This window comes from Nyctibius grandis, chromosome 5 (genome assembly GCF_013368605.1).
Source record: "Nyctibius grandis isolate bNycGra1 chromosome 5, bNycGra1.pri, whole genome shotgun sequence".
NCBI lineage: Eukaryota > Metazoa > Chordata > Aves > Nyctibiiformes > Nyctibiidae > Nyctibius > Nyctibius grandis.
This window is the reverse complement of record NC_090662.1, coordinates 74,425,031-74,437,747: the sequence shown is the minus strand read 5'-3', so window position 1 is coordinate 74,437,747 and position 12,717 is coordinate 74,425,031. Positions and strand designations below refer to the sequence as shown.

Genomic DNA, 12,717 nt, shown 5'->3' with positions numbered 1-12,717 from the left:
TATTATTTTCAAACCCAGTGTTGAGCAAACACATATCAGAACAGCCTCAAAAGAAGGGGATCAGAAGGCTGTGCAAGAGACAGACTCTTGTGCTACTTAAATGTTGCCCCATTCTTAATTTGTATCGTCTTTTTTCTCACTTAGGAATAACATTTTTAAATTTGCTGAACAATTTTAAGAGCTACATTTTTAGAATTATAAAGTTGGAGCTATCTTGAGGGAGATGAATGTATTTTATAAGACGCTAAGGACGCAATCATGAGAGGACGAAATAACCTAAAAAGTGAACAATTAAATTGTGTTAATCTATTCAGTCAAGAGTAGCTAATATCCTGAAACATTTATACAACAGTATAATATCTGAGTACCTGAATCAGTACCTGAATGCCTGTCGGCACTGGGTGAGAACAGATCACATTAACTTTTTATCCAGCAGCAGAGAATGAGCCCCTAAGAAGTTCCAGAAGTACCCTGGCTTAAGGAGACTAAGGCCACTTAGTTTACACTTGCTTGTGTTCTTATTCCTACAAGAAACTGCTAGTGTAAATCACCATATATCTATTGACTTCTTTTCATGACATTATGCTATTTTATTGCGGTCCACTTAATTTACAAACAAGATGAATTCTTGCAGGATCTGGAGTTTCCATGTTCTGATTGTTTATCAATCAGGATTTTGAAGCACTTATACCTCTAGAATTTTTTCTTTCATATTCATTGCATTATTTAAGCATTAGGAATGAAGGCAGTCAACCATAATGAACAACAGGAGTAAATTAGTAAGAAGTATTCTGTATTTCTGCAGAGATGCAAAACAAGTGTTCCAAAAGCCAGCTGGAAGCAAAGATCAGGGTCTGTCATTGGGAAATACATAGAGAGCAAGATGCTGCCTAACAGGTAAGAACTTTTTTTCATGTGTTCACTGTTTGAGTATGATGAGGCTTATAGAAAGATGTGGAATGTTTTCCTTCTGATACCTTTGGACTTTTCGAAGCATGCATTTCGAAAGTGTCTGTCAGTATAAGATTACTGTGCTCTTTAAGGAATTTGAAAAAAAAGAGACAAATTTTCACATAAAACAAGTGTACTGTCTGCAAAGGCAAGAGACTTCCCCATTGTGGATGCGTATATGCTGGGAGGCGCAAAAGCTTGCCCATTACCGTATGTTGATGTGGTACAATGTCCTTGGTAACCCCCTGAAAGAGTATACCTCCGCCCCTCTCGTAGAGGACCGCAGTCCTGTTGTAAATTCCTGTTGTAAAGTATGGGATGTGGAACTAGTAAAACATGGAGAATTTAGTTCTCAACTGCACGGTTGTAAACTTGAAATCAACAGGAACAAGATGGTGATCTCAGTGAAACACTAGCATGTTTCCTTTGAGACAAGAGGAGCTGGAAAGACTAGTATTTCACTCTGAAAGAGCAGCTAAGACAATGTCCCTGCAGGCACAGGGTCATGAAGTGGAAGGAAGGAAACATTTCAGAGACACAGTTCAGTAAGTTCAGTACTGAGAAGTGGAACACAATTGGGAAAAGCAGTTATGGCACAAAAAACATCATAGAAAAATTTAGATGGGAAGGACCTCTAATGTCTCTAGTCCAATCTCCTGCTCAAACAGGGAGAACCCCAAAACTAGATAAGGTTGCTCAGGGCCTTGTTCAGTTGACATTTTGAACACCTGGATGGAGGTCCCACAGCCTCTTTGGGCACCTGTTCCCTTGCTGCACCAGTCTCATGAAGAAATTTTGTTCCCTGTATCAAGTCAGCATTTCTCTTATTGCAGCTTGCATCTGTGGTCATTGCACACATCTGAGAAGACTCTGGATCTATTTTATCTACACTCACCCTTCTATTGAATCCCCACTTAGCCTTTTTTTCATCCATATTAAACAAACCCATCTCCCTCCTACCTGTTAAAGAGAGGATTACACATAGAAAGGGTCTGGGTTGGGGGGTTGTTTTATTCTTCCAGAATATAAGTGGGGGGGAGTAGGTAATCACAGTAGGGAAATTTACTTTAGCTATTCCATGAGGTTAGAAATGAGGCTAATCTTATGTTTTGTATTCTGGTTCCAGTTTTCCCCATAAGTTATTAGCTTTCCCCATGATGCTTACAATTATCAAGCATGCTATATATATATATATACACATTGTATGATGAGCTGACTTTTCAGTAGACATTGGACTGAATCTGCTGTGCCTGCTGTGGGTAGTAAAAACATGGGAGATTAAATTCAGTTACACTAGAGTAAAACAATAGGAATCCAGGTCCAATATATTTTTGTGATGTACTTACTTTTTTCTCTGTCTAGCCATTCATTTGATGAAGATGATGTTTTCAGTAACTCAAAGAGAAGGAATTCTGCTGGACCGAGTGGAATTCTCTCTGTAGAGCCTGATGCTGGAGCCACTGGAGGAATGTCTAAAGTATTGCATCTCCAAAGAATAATATCAATTGAGGAAGATCACCTACCCCAGCTTCTTGACAGGCTTGTTGATAAGCAGCTGAACAGGTGGACTGGAGAAGATGAGAAAACTTCTTCTGAGATGGAAATGGATAAGAAAACCACAGAACAATCAATTGAACACTCACCATCATCTTCTAGAGAGCAGCCTGTAGGGAAGGAAACACTGTCAAATGTAAGGGGGCAAAGGCGACCTCACCTTGAGTATTGTGTGCAGTTCTGGGCCCTACAATTTAAGAAGGTTGTTAAGGTACTTGAATGCCCAGAGGAGGGCAACAAAGCTGGTGAAAGGGCTGGAAGGCATGTCCTGTGAGGAGCGGCCCAGGATTTTGGGCTTGGCTAGTTTGGAGAAAAGGAGGCTGAGGGGTGACCTCATTGTTCTCTACAGCTTCCTGAGGAGGGGAAGTGAAGAGGGGGGTGTTGATCTCTTCTGGCTGGTATCCAGTGGTAAGATGCATAGGAATGGCTCAGAGCTGCACCAGGGGAGGTTTAGACTGGACATTAGGAAGCATTTCTTTACTGAGGGGGTGGTCAAACACTGGAACAGGCTTCCTAGAAAGGTGGTCAATGCCCCATGCCTGCCAGTGTTCAAGAGGCATTTGGACAATGTCTTTAATAACATTCTTTAACTTTTGGTCAGCCCTAAAGTGGTCAGGCCGTTGGATTAGATGATCACTGTAGGTCCCTTCCAACTGGAACTCTTCTATTCTATTCTATTCTAAAGGACCTTGGAAAAAATGAAATGGTGTTGAAGGGTAATGCGTTATTCTTAGAATCTAAAATTATTTCGTTTTCTGTTTTTAAGTTAAAGCATGACAAATTAAGCCATTGCATGAAGAGGGAGATGGAAATATACTGCAGATAAATGTTGAAGGTGCAAAGAAGGGAAACTCAGCCTAAAGGAGTGGTAGCTGCAGACAGTGTGTACGTAGACTTATGTCTGAAGGACTATTTAGGAAAAGTGGAGCTAAGCCTTGTAATAGATGACACAAGAAGATCCACTGAAAGGTAGCAATTGTCTGAAAAAAGAAGCAACTCTTTTTTTGAAAAGTTGCGGGTTTTTTTGCCAAAAAGTGACATTTCTCATATTCTGATACTTTTGAGTCAGCTTTGGTAGCTGTTACACTATCCGAGAAGTAATAAGAGCAAATATCTTTACTTTCTAATTATTTTTTGAGAAGACTTTTAATTAGCAAATTGAAATCCAGGGGTTTTTTTCAGCTCTAGCTTGTATGTGCATGTTAACAATGAATTCAGCAGGCAGTAATAATCCTTAAAAAAATATGCTGGAACATACATTACTTTGGAGTCTAAAGTCCTTCTTGCACTGCTATTGCTTTAGAGCTTGCTGTGCTTGTTTTCTAATTTTAGTATCATTGTTAAGTATTACTCATTTTTAGATTCTTGAAGCACATATTAAAGATATTAAAGGATAGGAAAAATAGGTATACTTGGTCATAATTATACAGTTCTTTTAGAAGAAGCAAGCATATCTTAAAAATTATGATAGAATTATGCCATGGATATATAATAACTTCTAAGTGGTACATTTTAATAAAAAGTTTAGGGCATAGAGCAGAGTATCATCCTTTGAAATGATGTAATACAATGCATACTTTTTGCTTGCTATATGACTTATTTTGTATCACATATTCGAAGTATGGCATCATTGGACTTTAGGACAGGAAAAGCCAGGTAGGTCTTCAGGTCCAGCTAGGACATACCTGTCCTGCCTGCTCTGTTTCGGCAGTCATGCCCCTTGAAACCACATCCTCTCAGCTGGGTAAGAACTGGCCATTCCATCAGATCTTGTTTCTTGTAATTTTTTTTTTCCCCAAAACCAGTTGAGAGCAAGCAGGGAGGGGTGAGAAGGAACCATAATGGAAATTAAAGCACGATTTTCTGTCCAAAACCTCTGCCTGAGATGCAATTCCTCTCCCCTCTGTTCTTTCAGTATGCAATATGAACCACTATGTTTATACCTGCTGTCTTCCGCGTTTGTGTTAAATTGCACAAAAGCTATGTATGTTACTTGACCTGGCTATTGTTTATATGAAGGTGACTCAAAAGACACATCTAGGGAAGACTTTTTCAGACTGCATTGTAAACTAAAGTAAATTTACATCCCACTGCTATTCCATTTTCCCATCAGCACTTTGTTGAAGCAGACTATAAAGCTGGGCTGAAGGCCTCTGGTGTCTTTGAGTCTTAGTGCTACTAAGGTGTATATGACCACCAGGGACAAGGTATTTCAGGTCATGTAGTGCATGTATTTAGTTATTGTTCTCAGAAGCACTGTGAAAATGGTGCCAAGCTGATGATTGTGTGCTAACTTGTTTTATTTCCCAGACCGTGCAGACTAATAAGCTGGAAACGTTTTTCAGCAGAACAGAATATGTGCTTTATATAGATGTATGTGTATTACTAGCATCCTATAGTTGCAGTGGAGTTTGGGATTTTAATAGAAAAGGAGAAGTAAACAATGAGATAAGAAATCTCTATATAGTTGTAATGGGCTATTAGCCCAGCTCATGAAAGGCGTGTATTTTTGTCCGTAAAATTTACAGCAGTGATTTTTTTTCATACTAAGGAAGACAGCAGCTCGAGTTTTTATTTATTTTTTCCCCATCAAGTGCAGCTCTGTCCCCATCAAGTGCAGCTCTGTATTGTTTCTGCTTCTTTCTGTAAGGCTTCAGTATATTTGTAGAAAACATTTGCAAGGCCAGACTTGAATGTCTCGTTCAAAGAACTGTTGGGCAGTGAGTTCAGTTCTGATGTCTTCTTGAAGTCAGCAGTCTCGGGGATTCTGTACCTCAAATGCCTGGCAGAGGGCCTTTCCCTCTCTCCCCTTCCCTCCTCACAACCTTCACTCCAACAAACTAATGCCAGGAGCATCCATGATCTTGCTCCCCTTCTGCAGCATTAAGAACAAACTCTCTCTCTCTCTCTTGCTTCTCCACCTTTGCACAAAATAGAAGAGGCCAGCCCCTGCAAACCAGCTGGTGCTACAGTGTTCTTCCCTAAGCAACTCCTGACCTACATAGAAAGGTCTTGGGAATAATGACCTACTTGATAGAGGATATAAATATTCTCTCCAGCATGCACGTAGCGCAGACTGCAGTAAACAGGACGTGGATAGGCAGAACAAATTGTTCTTCTTTCTGCTTAAAAAACTAAATGACAGAAACATAGCTGAATGTTTACAGCCTGATTAACTGGGTCTAATTCTCTCTCTGTCTATCATCTCTTTCCCCCATGCTTCTACCTGTAATGTTAAACAGATGTAGAAGTGCAGTAATGCCATGGAAGCTCTTGGCTCCAAAGTACTGGCAGAGAGAAGAATCTGGTGATAGATGGCATAAGCCAAAAAATTATGACTTTGCTTCTGTAATCTCGGTGAAGATGTGCTATTTCCTCCGTGTCATTGGTATAGCATGAAACTACTGAACAGAGCTGTGTGAAGCTTTATGGATTTTGATTTCCAGGGATGAACATAAAACGTTTTCTTTTGGCAATTTCATGTATTTTTCAATGCAGTCTCAAGTCAAGGTTCATATTCAGTATACTTCCAGAGCTCAGTCCAAATCACAGCACTCCAAATGATCTAGAATGATGCATAGCAAACATCTGAAATACTGAGTTATTTTAAGAAACAGAATATTGCTTTATGAGTAATGGAGAACATGATAGGATAAAATCTCTTCTTTTTCCCATCTCAGTTAGCCTTCAAGACAAGGCAAATTGGAGATGCAACAGGATTTATAGAACAGTTGGAGACTAATGTTTGCTCTTACTTGAAGGAGGAGAGAATAAACTCTGTCCCAGACCGCTTATTCAAGATTATTTTTGTGGGCAATTCAAGCGTTGGAAAGACTTCGTTCTTAAGGAGATTTTGTGAAGATCGTTTTTTCCCAGGCACAGCTGCTACTGTAGGTAAGTTTAAGAAACATTATTGCTGTTATTATTTTTATTCCAACAGTACTTAGCAGCTTCTACTGAGATCAGGCTCTGTGTTATAAAACAGAAACATACAGGTGTTGTAAAAGCCATTATCCAAAAGGAGAGTAGGGCATGCAAAGTGAGTTCTTCTAAACTGGGAAGCAGATAACTGATGGAGAGGTTTCAGAGTAGATTCCGTACTGAAATCCTGGCAGCACTGAAATAAATCAGAAAAATCCTATTGATTTCAGTGAAGCTAGAATTTCCTTGTAGTTCTCACTGTTCTGAAACTGATATCCTGTCCTCTGTACTAACCATCCCACCTCCATACCCCATCTCTATCCCTGTAAGTAATCTGATTGATTTTGTTTTAAAGAGAAAGCAGAATATCTGAATTAGGGATGATGGTTTAGCATTATACTAAGCACCAAAGAAATATGTTGGACCAGTGTTTTCAAAGCCAAACATATCAAGGCCTACATTCTGCTTACGTTGCCTGAAGTTGTAAACCGAACTTTCAGACATATAATCAAGGTACAAAACCTTAAGTATAGCTTATTGCAACGCAGCTCAGTTACTGTAAATTACCAGATTCATTATACCTGGTCTGTATTTAGGCCTTACTTATTCTGCAGCATATATGAAATAAAACTTGTTCACATGAAAAGTTATTTAAATTAATGGATTTTCTTGCATTTGTGACAATCTAAGAACACTCAGGTGAGCAGTTGCTGTAGCTCTTACAGTGTAGATAAAGACACCTGAGTTTAAATTTCTAGTGGTATGTTGAGTGTCTAAATTCACATTAGAGTTAGGGAAGATTTAAGATCTTAGCATAGGGATTTAAATTAATTTTGGCACTATAAGGTTTTTCACCTGGCCTTCAGCTGCTGCTTTGGAAGAGAGCGGGTCTCCTGGGTGCCCTGCCAGAATGAAGCAGGCATTTTGAATGCCAAATGGCATCTCAGATAGCACTAAGTGCCTGTGAGCATACAGCTGAATTCTACCCTGCCATCCTCTCCAAATCAATCCAGTCAGAGGAGCCTAGGGACCAATTAATCTGACCCTTGATGCCTACTTCAGGGTGAGTTTATTAATTTCCTAGAGTCCTAGTTCTTCATTGAGTAGATCCTCATTAACTGTAATGGGAGTTTAGCCACCTATATGCAATTGTCTACATTTAAGAGTCTGGTGCAATGTCCTATCCATGTTGTCTTGTAAAAGACTGATACACTTCTCTAGACTCTGAGGTCTTACATAGTGTGTGCAATTGCCTGGAGCTTCCAGAGGAAAAGCACAGGAACGGGTCTGATCTTTTCATCTTTTCGCAGTCATACAGTGTTCTTGCAAATGCAATGGCAAGAAAGTATTCGTCATAGCTTTGATTTAGTCTTCACATCAATCAGTTTCACAGGTGTGGACTGTGGCTGGCAAGATACAGACAGTTGAAAAGTCAAGTGAACAACCTGGGGAAGAGTGTTCTCATTGAATTTTTACAGAATAGCTCAAATTGCTTCCCTGGAGATATAAGCAATGGATATATCCTCCATCCAGATTTCTTAAATGGCCATTGAAGGAACACAGGCTTGGATGCTGCTTCATTAATGCCAGTGGTAAAAAATCCCACTGATGTGGAAAATGGCCCCAAAGAAATTGTTGATGACCTACTGAGGTCCCTTCCAGCCTGAATTATTCTCTGATTCTATGATTCTATGATGCAGTACAGTATGATACAAGAAAATGCAGGTTGTCATTAGGAGGAGGAAGTGACTGATTAATATTTAAGACTCTAATTATTGTTATAAATATCCAGAAGATACTTGTATCATCACAGGTTAGGGGAATTGGGAGAGGATTAATTTAAAAGTTTATATAAATTAATTTTTGTCTCACTTCCATTTAGCCACATAAAAATTAGGGGACTAACCTAACTGTAGTCAGCTCATCTCCTTCTATATTCTGAAGAGGGGAGGAGGTTCTCCACATATTCAGTCCATCTATCTTCAGCATTTACCTTAGGTTCCACTGTCCCCTTAGTGTGGTGCCTTGTGTTTTTCCACTAAGTGTAGAAGGCACCTATGTGGCTATCTCAGACTAAACGCTGAAATTTCAGACAACTGAAGTTATACAGAATGAATTCCAGGCTAAATGGCTTAGACTGCTGTGAACTGTCAAATGGACCCTTGACTCATGTACCCTGATTTTGGAAAGTTATTTATCTTACAGTTTTTACAAAATTCAACTACTCTGTTAACATTCAGTATTTTATTACTGAAGAACTTCTGGCAAATAAAAGCTCTTGTTGTTCTCTGATAGTTAGAGGCTATGGACGTAATTTTTAATGTAGTATCTGTCTTGTTACCTTTCTGGAATTGTTGCTATTTGCTTGATCAGGTTTTCAAAGATCAAACTGAGCATATAAAGAGACAACCTGCCTTGTATTTCTGTTATAGGTGTGGATTACAGTGTGAAAATCATCACAGTAGATAATACCCAGGTAGCCCTGCAACTCTGGGACACTGCTGGCCAAGAACGGTGAGAAACATTCTGTTGTGGTTTAACCCTGGTAGTCAGCTAAGCACCACACAGCTGCTCGCTCATTTCCCCATCCAGTGGGATGGGGGAGAGAATCAGAACGGTGAAAGTGAGAAAACTCATTGGTTGAAATAAAGACAATTTAATATTTTTTTAAAAAAAAAAAAAAACACCACCAAAAAAAACAATAAAGAGGAAAAGAAAGAAAACCAAGAAAAACAAGTCATGAAAAAAAATCCCAGTTGCTCACCATCAACCAACTGATGCCCAGCCAGTCCCTGAGGAACTGCAGCCTCGGCCAACCTCTCTCCCCACTGCACTTCTATTGCTGGTGTGGAATACCCATTTGGTCAGTTGGGGTCAGCTGCCCCAGCTGTGTTCCCCTCCCAACTTCTTGTGCACCCCAGCCTACTCACTGGCGGGCCAGTCTGAGAAGCAGAAAAGGCCTTGACGCTGTGTAAACACCATTGAACTGTAACTAAAATGGTGTGTTACCAACGCTGTTTTCATCACAAATTCAAAACATAGCCCCATACAAGCTAGTATGATGAAATGTAACTCTATCCCAGCCAAAACCAGTACACATTGTAAGGTTTTGCTTCCTTGTATCATCTGTTTGAAGATTAGTAAGCATGGACCTAATCCTGCTTCTTGGGAGAGGAACAAATATAAGAGTATTCCTAATAGAGCCAGTGAATTCACTGTTCAGATCCTTCCCTAGCAGGAATAACATGCTGATTTGGTGCTAAGTGTTCATTGAAAAACTGCCAATCTGGTAAAGAGAGATTCTTATTAAAGCTCTTAAAAGTTTAGTTACCACACAATTTCTTTAGGAGGAAGGCTGATTTTAAAATATACCTAGAATTATTTCTATAGCAGAAAATGCCTTAATAGTTAAAAAAGAAGAGGTGTTTTTTTCACCAAAACAATCCTATTGTAGTTGAAGATCTCCAAGTTTTTGTAAGTTTTCAGTGGTAATTTCCTTCCCCATCTCCTCACCTATTGTGTAGTTTTCTATTACTAAAAGCAAGGATGATAATGACGATTTATGTTTTCTACAGGAAGCTTGGGGAAAAAGCCCCAAACAGAAATCTAGCTAGCTTTAGGCAGAGCACTTTGTGAGGGGAAATTTCTGCTCCAAGCTTAAAATGAAAGAGGATAGGAGAAGGTGAGATATGCAGCTGATGATCCAGACTAACCCAGAATCGGTTAAAGAAGACAGAGGGAACTTTTCCCAACACTTCCTTTCAAAAAATATTTTTTGCAAAGAATTTATTTGCTGTTGCAGCTAATTTGTGGTAGTAGTGTCCTCCGTGAATGTTCTGCTGAGTGGTGAAAAGGGGCCTGATGATTCAAGAAGAATGAGATTGCTTACTGCAATTCATAATAAACCTTACCTTTCAAACAGGATCTGCAGTGAAGATCGGTATTACAGCTTCTTCCCTTGTCTAGTTTAATGGAATTTAGAATATGTACATAAATGAAATTAGCAGGGGTTTAACCCTTACTAAGACTGGATGATTAGAAGAAACTGTATGCAACATCTTCCTTGGGGGGGGGCAGTGGTGGGGCGCAGATCGGCTATACAAATTTTACATATATTGTCAGATTGCTAGTTCTGTTGAAGAGAGCTATAACAGGTTCTTACTTGTAGGTACCGAAGTATTACCAAGCAGTTTTTCAGAAAAGCTGATGGTGTCATTGTGATGTATGATATAACAGCAAAGACACATTCACAGCTGTCAAGCAGTGGCTGATAAGCATCGAGGTAACATGACAAAACTTTAAATCTAAACTCTGGTGTCATTATTCTCTATCTTCTTTTGGACAGGGAGTGTTAGCAGGGCAAAGCACAGAGAGCAGCACGTTTCTTGCATTGTCACAATTACATTTTTGTTAGTGATTTTCCTCTGCACAGTTACCAGTAAAGCTGTTTTTAGAATCTCTGTGTACATGAAAATAATCACAGTGCCAGGGTTTTAAGGATTTAAAAAGAGTGGTGGGAAAAGCCCAGCATGGAGTCCTCTGATTTCTCATAAAGGTTATCTAGCTGATGACTCCCGTCGGATCACTGAGCACTGAGAGGTGCTTTGGATCAGTGATGACGGTCTGATGATCACTGATCATCACTAGCAGTTTGACAACCAGGTATGTAGCTCACAGGAAATTGACTGTGTTGTGAACATTGTAGTATCTACATTAGTGCTATAAAACTGTCTTATGGTAGACAGTTCAGTTTCCTGGGGATCATCCTTCCAACCACATGAAAACAAAATTATAGTCCATGCCAATGAGTGGCTTCAGTTAATTAAAAATCCTCTTTTTTTCTCTTGGTATACCTCTGTAGTTTGTAGACAACATACTGAGAGTGCAAGCAGCTGAATTTTCTTGTGGCCAAAAGAAAAAAATAAAAATAAAACTGAGACTGCTGCCATAAAGGACTGAGTCGCTAGAGAGAACAAAAGTGTGACTTCCTATTTGCTCACTATTGCAGAGTATTGCTACTGAAAAAGTAAGGGACAAATTGGCATGTCAAAGATCATTTAGTCTGATTTTATTGGGCATAGTGTTCTAGTAAGATACACTGTTTTCCGTAATGGCTAATAGGTGGCTTAGCGAGTTGAAATCAGGACACATTCATTCAAATGTTTCCAAACAGGCACAGTTATTCCTCACCTGAGTAGCTCCACTGAAGTAATAGTAGCATGCATTTGTAAGAACAGGCGCTTATTATAGTATATGATCTTAACGAATCTGTGATTGTTATGATTCAGTATGGTAAAAGCTTGAGGAGGATTCCAGTTTTTGATCCAGAAAAATCAAATATTGTGGTCAAAATCTTTTTCTAAGCTGTAATAGTTCACTCATCTTTACTGACTAATTTTGTTTGCTCCTGACTGTTGCTAAGTTGAAGACATATGGCCAAGTCCATTTACTGCTGCAGCATTCATCCCACTTTATGAATGTACTCATTGTGGTAATTCTAACTATTTTCAGAATTAATTCTAATTCATGCTTATTCTATGTATTTTTTGGAGCCTATTCTGTGTATCTCTCCACTACTTTGTGTAATTTATTTGGCATAATTGTACCCAGATGTTGTCATTTTCCTGTTCATGTAATTAGAAAAGCAGTGGTTATAAACTCTCTCCCATTTTAATATAAAGTCTGATGAGCTGCTGTGCTGTTATTAAAAAATGCCAAGTTAGTGCAGTCTCTATCATTCTGTCTTTTTTATGCCTTTTATCCAACTTTAATTCCTGACATGTTTGTAAGTAAAGTGGGACCTAGCTGGCTCATATGTGATGTCTTAAAAGTGTTGTTGCAGTGCGACATTTGTTAGTTTTTATCCTCTTGATCTGTGATTTTTTAAATACAATGCCTCAGCTGATATTTATTCTTTGTTCTGCAGGAGACAACTGGGGAGAATGTACCTGTGCTTTTGTTGGGTAATAAAACTGATAATGAAAAGGAACGTGAAGTCCCTATGGGAATGGGAGAGCATCTTGCTAAGGTACTATACTTAGAGGGAGACCCCTTACAAAGGGGAAGGTGAAGGTTTGAAAATGGAGTCTGAATGTGTCTAAATTCATAGAAACACAGATTAATTTTATTCAGACAAGTTTTTTTAAAGATTAGAAACACCACCACACTCATCAATTCAGCTCTCAGTGCTGTAAGTGTTGATAATTATAGTGGTTATAAAACTGTCTTGATGAAAAAAAAAATGAAATGTGAGTGGTACAAAAAATATTTAAGAATTCACTCTCATTGTCT

At 39.0% G+C, this 12,717-nt stretch overlaps 1 protein-coding gene across 1 annotated transcript in view; it reads left to right on the top strand.

Annotated features, from left to right (window-relative positions):
* CRACR2A (calcium release activated channel regulator 2A) overlaps window positions 1-12,717 on the top strand; it is a 54,083-nt gene that overhangs the window by 35,008 nt on the left and 6,358 nt on the right. Inside the window, 7 exon segments of the mRNA XM_068400475.1 lie at window positions 785-897; window positions 2,314-2,641; window positions 6,267-6,399; window positions 8,859-8,940; window positions 10,595-10,659; window positions 10,662-10,708; window positions 12,353-12,454. Coding sequence (XP_068256576.1) covers window positions 785-897; window positions 2,314-2,641; window positions 6,267-6,399; window positions 8,859-8,940; window positions 10,595-10,659; window positions 10,662-10,708; window positions 12,353-12,454 — 870 coding nt within the window.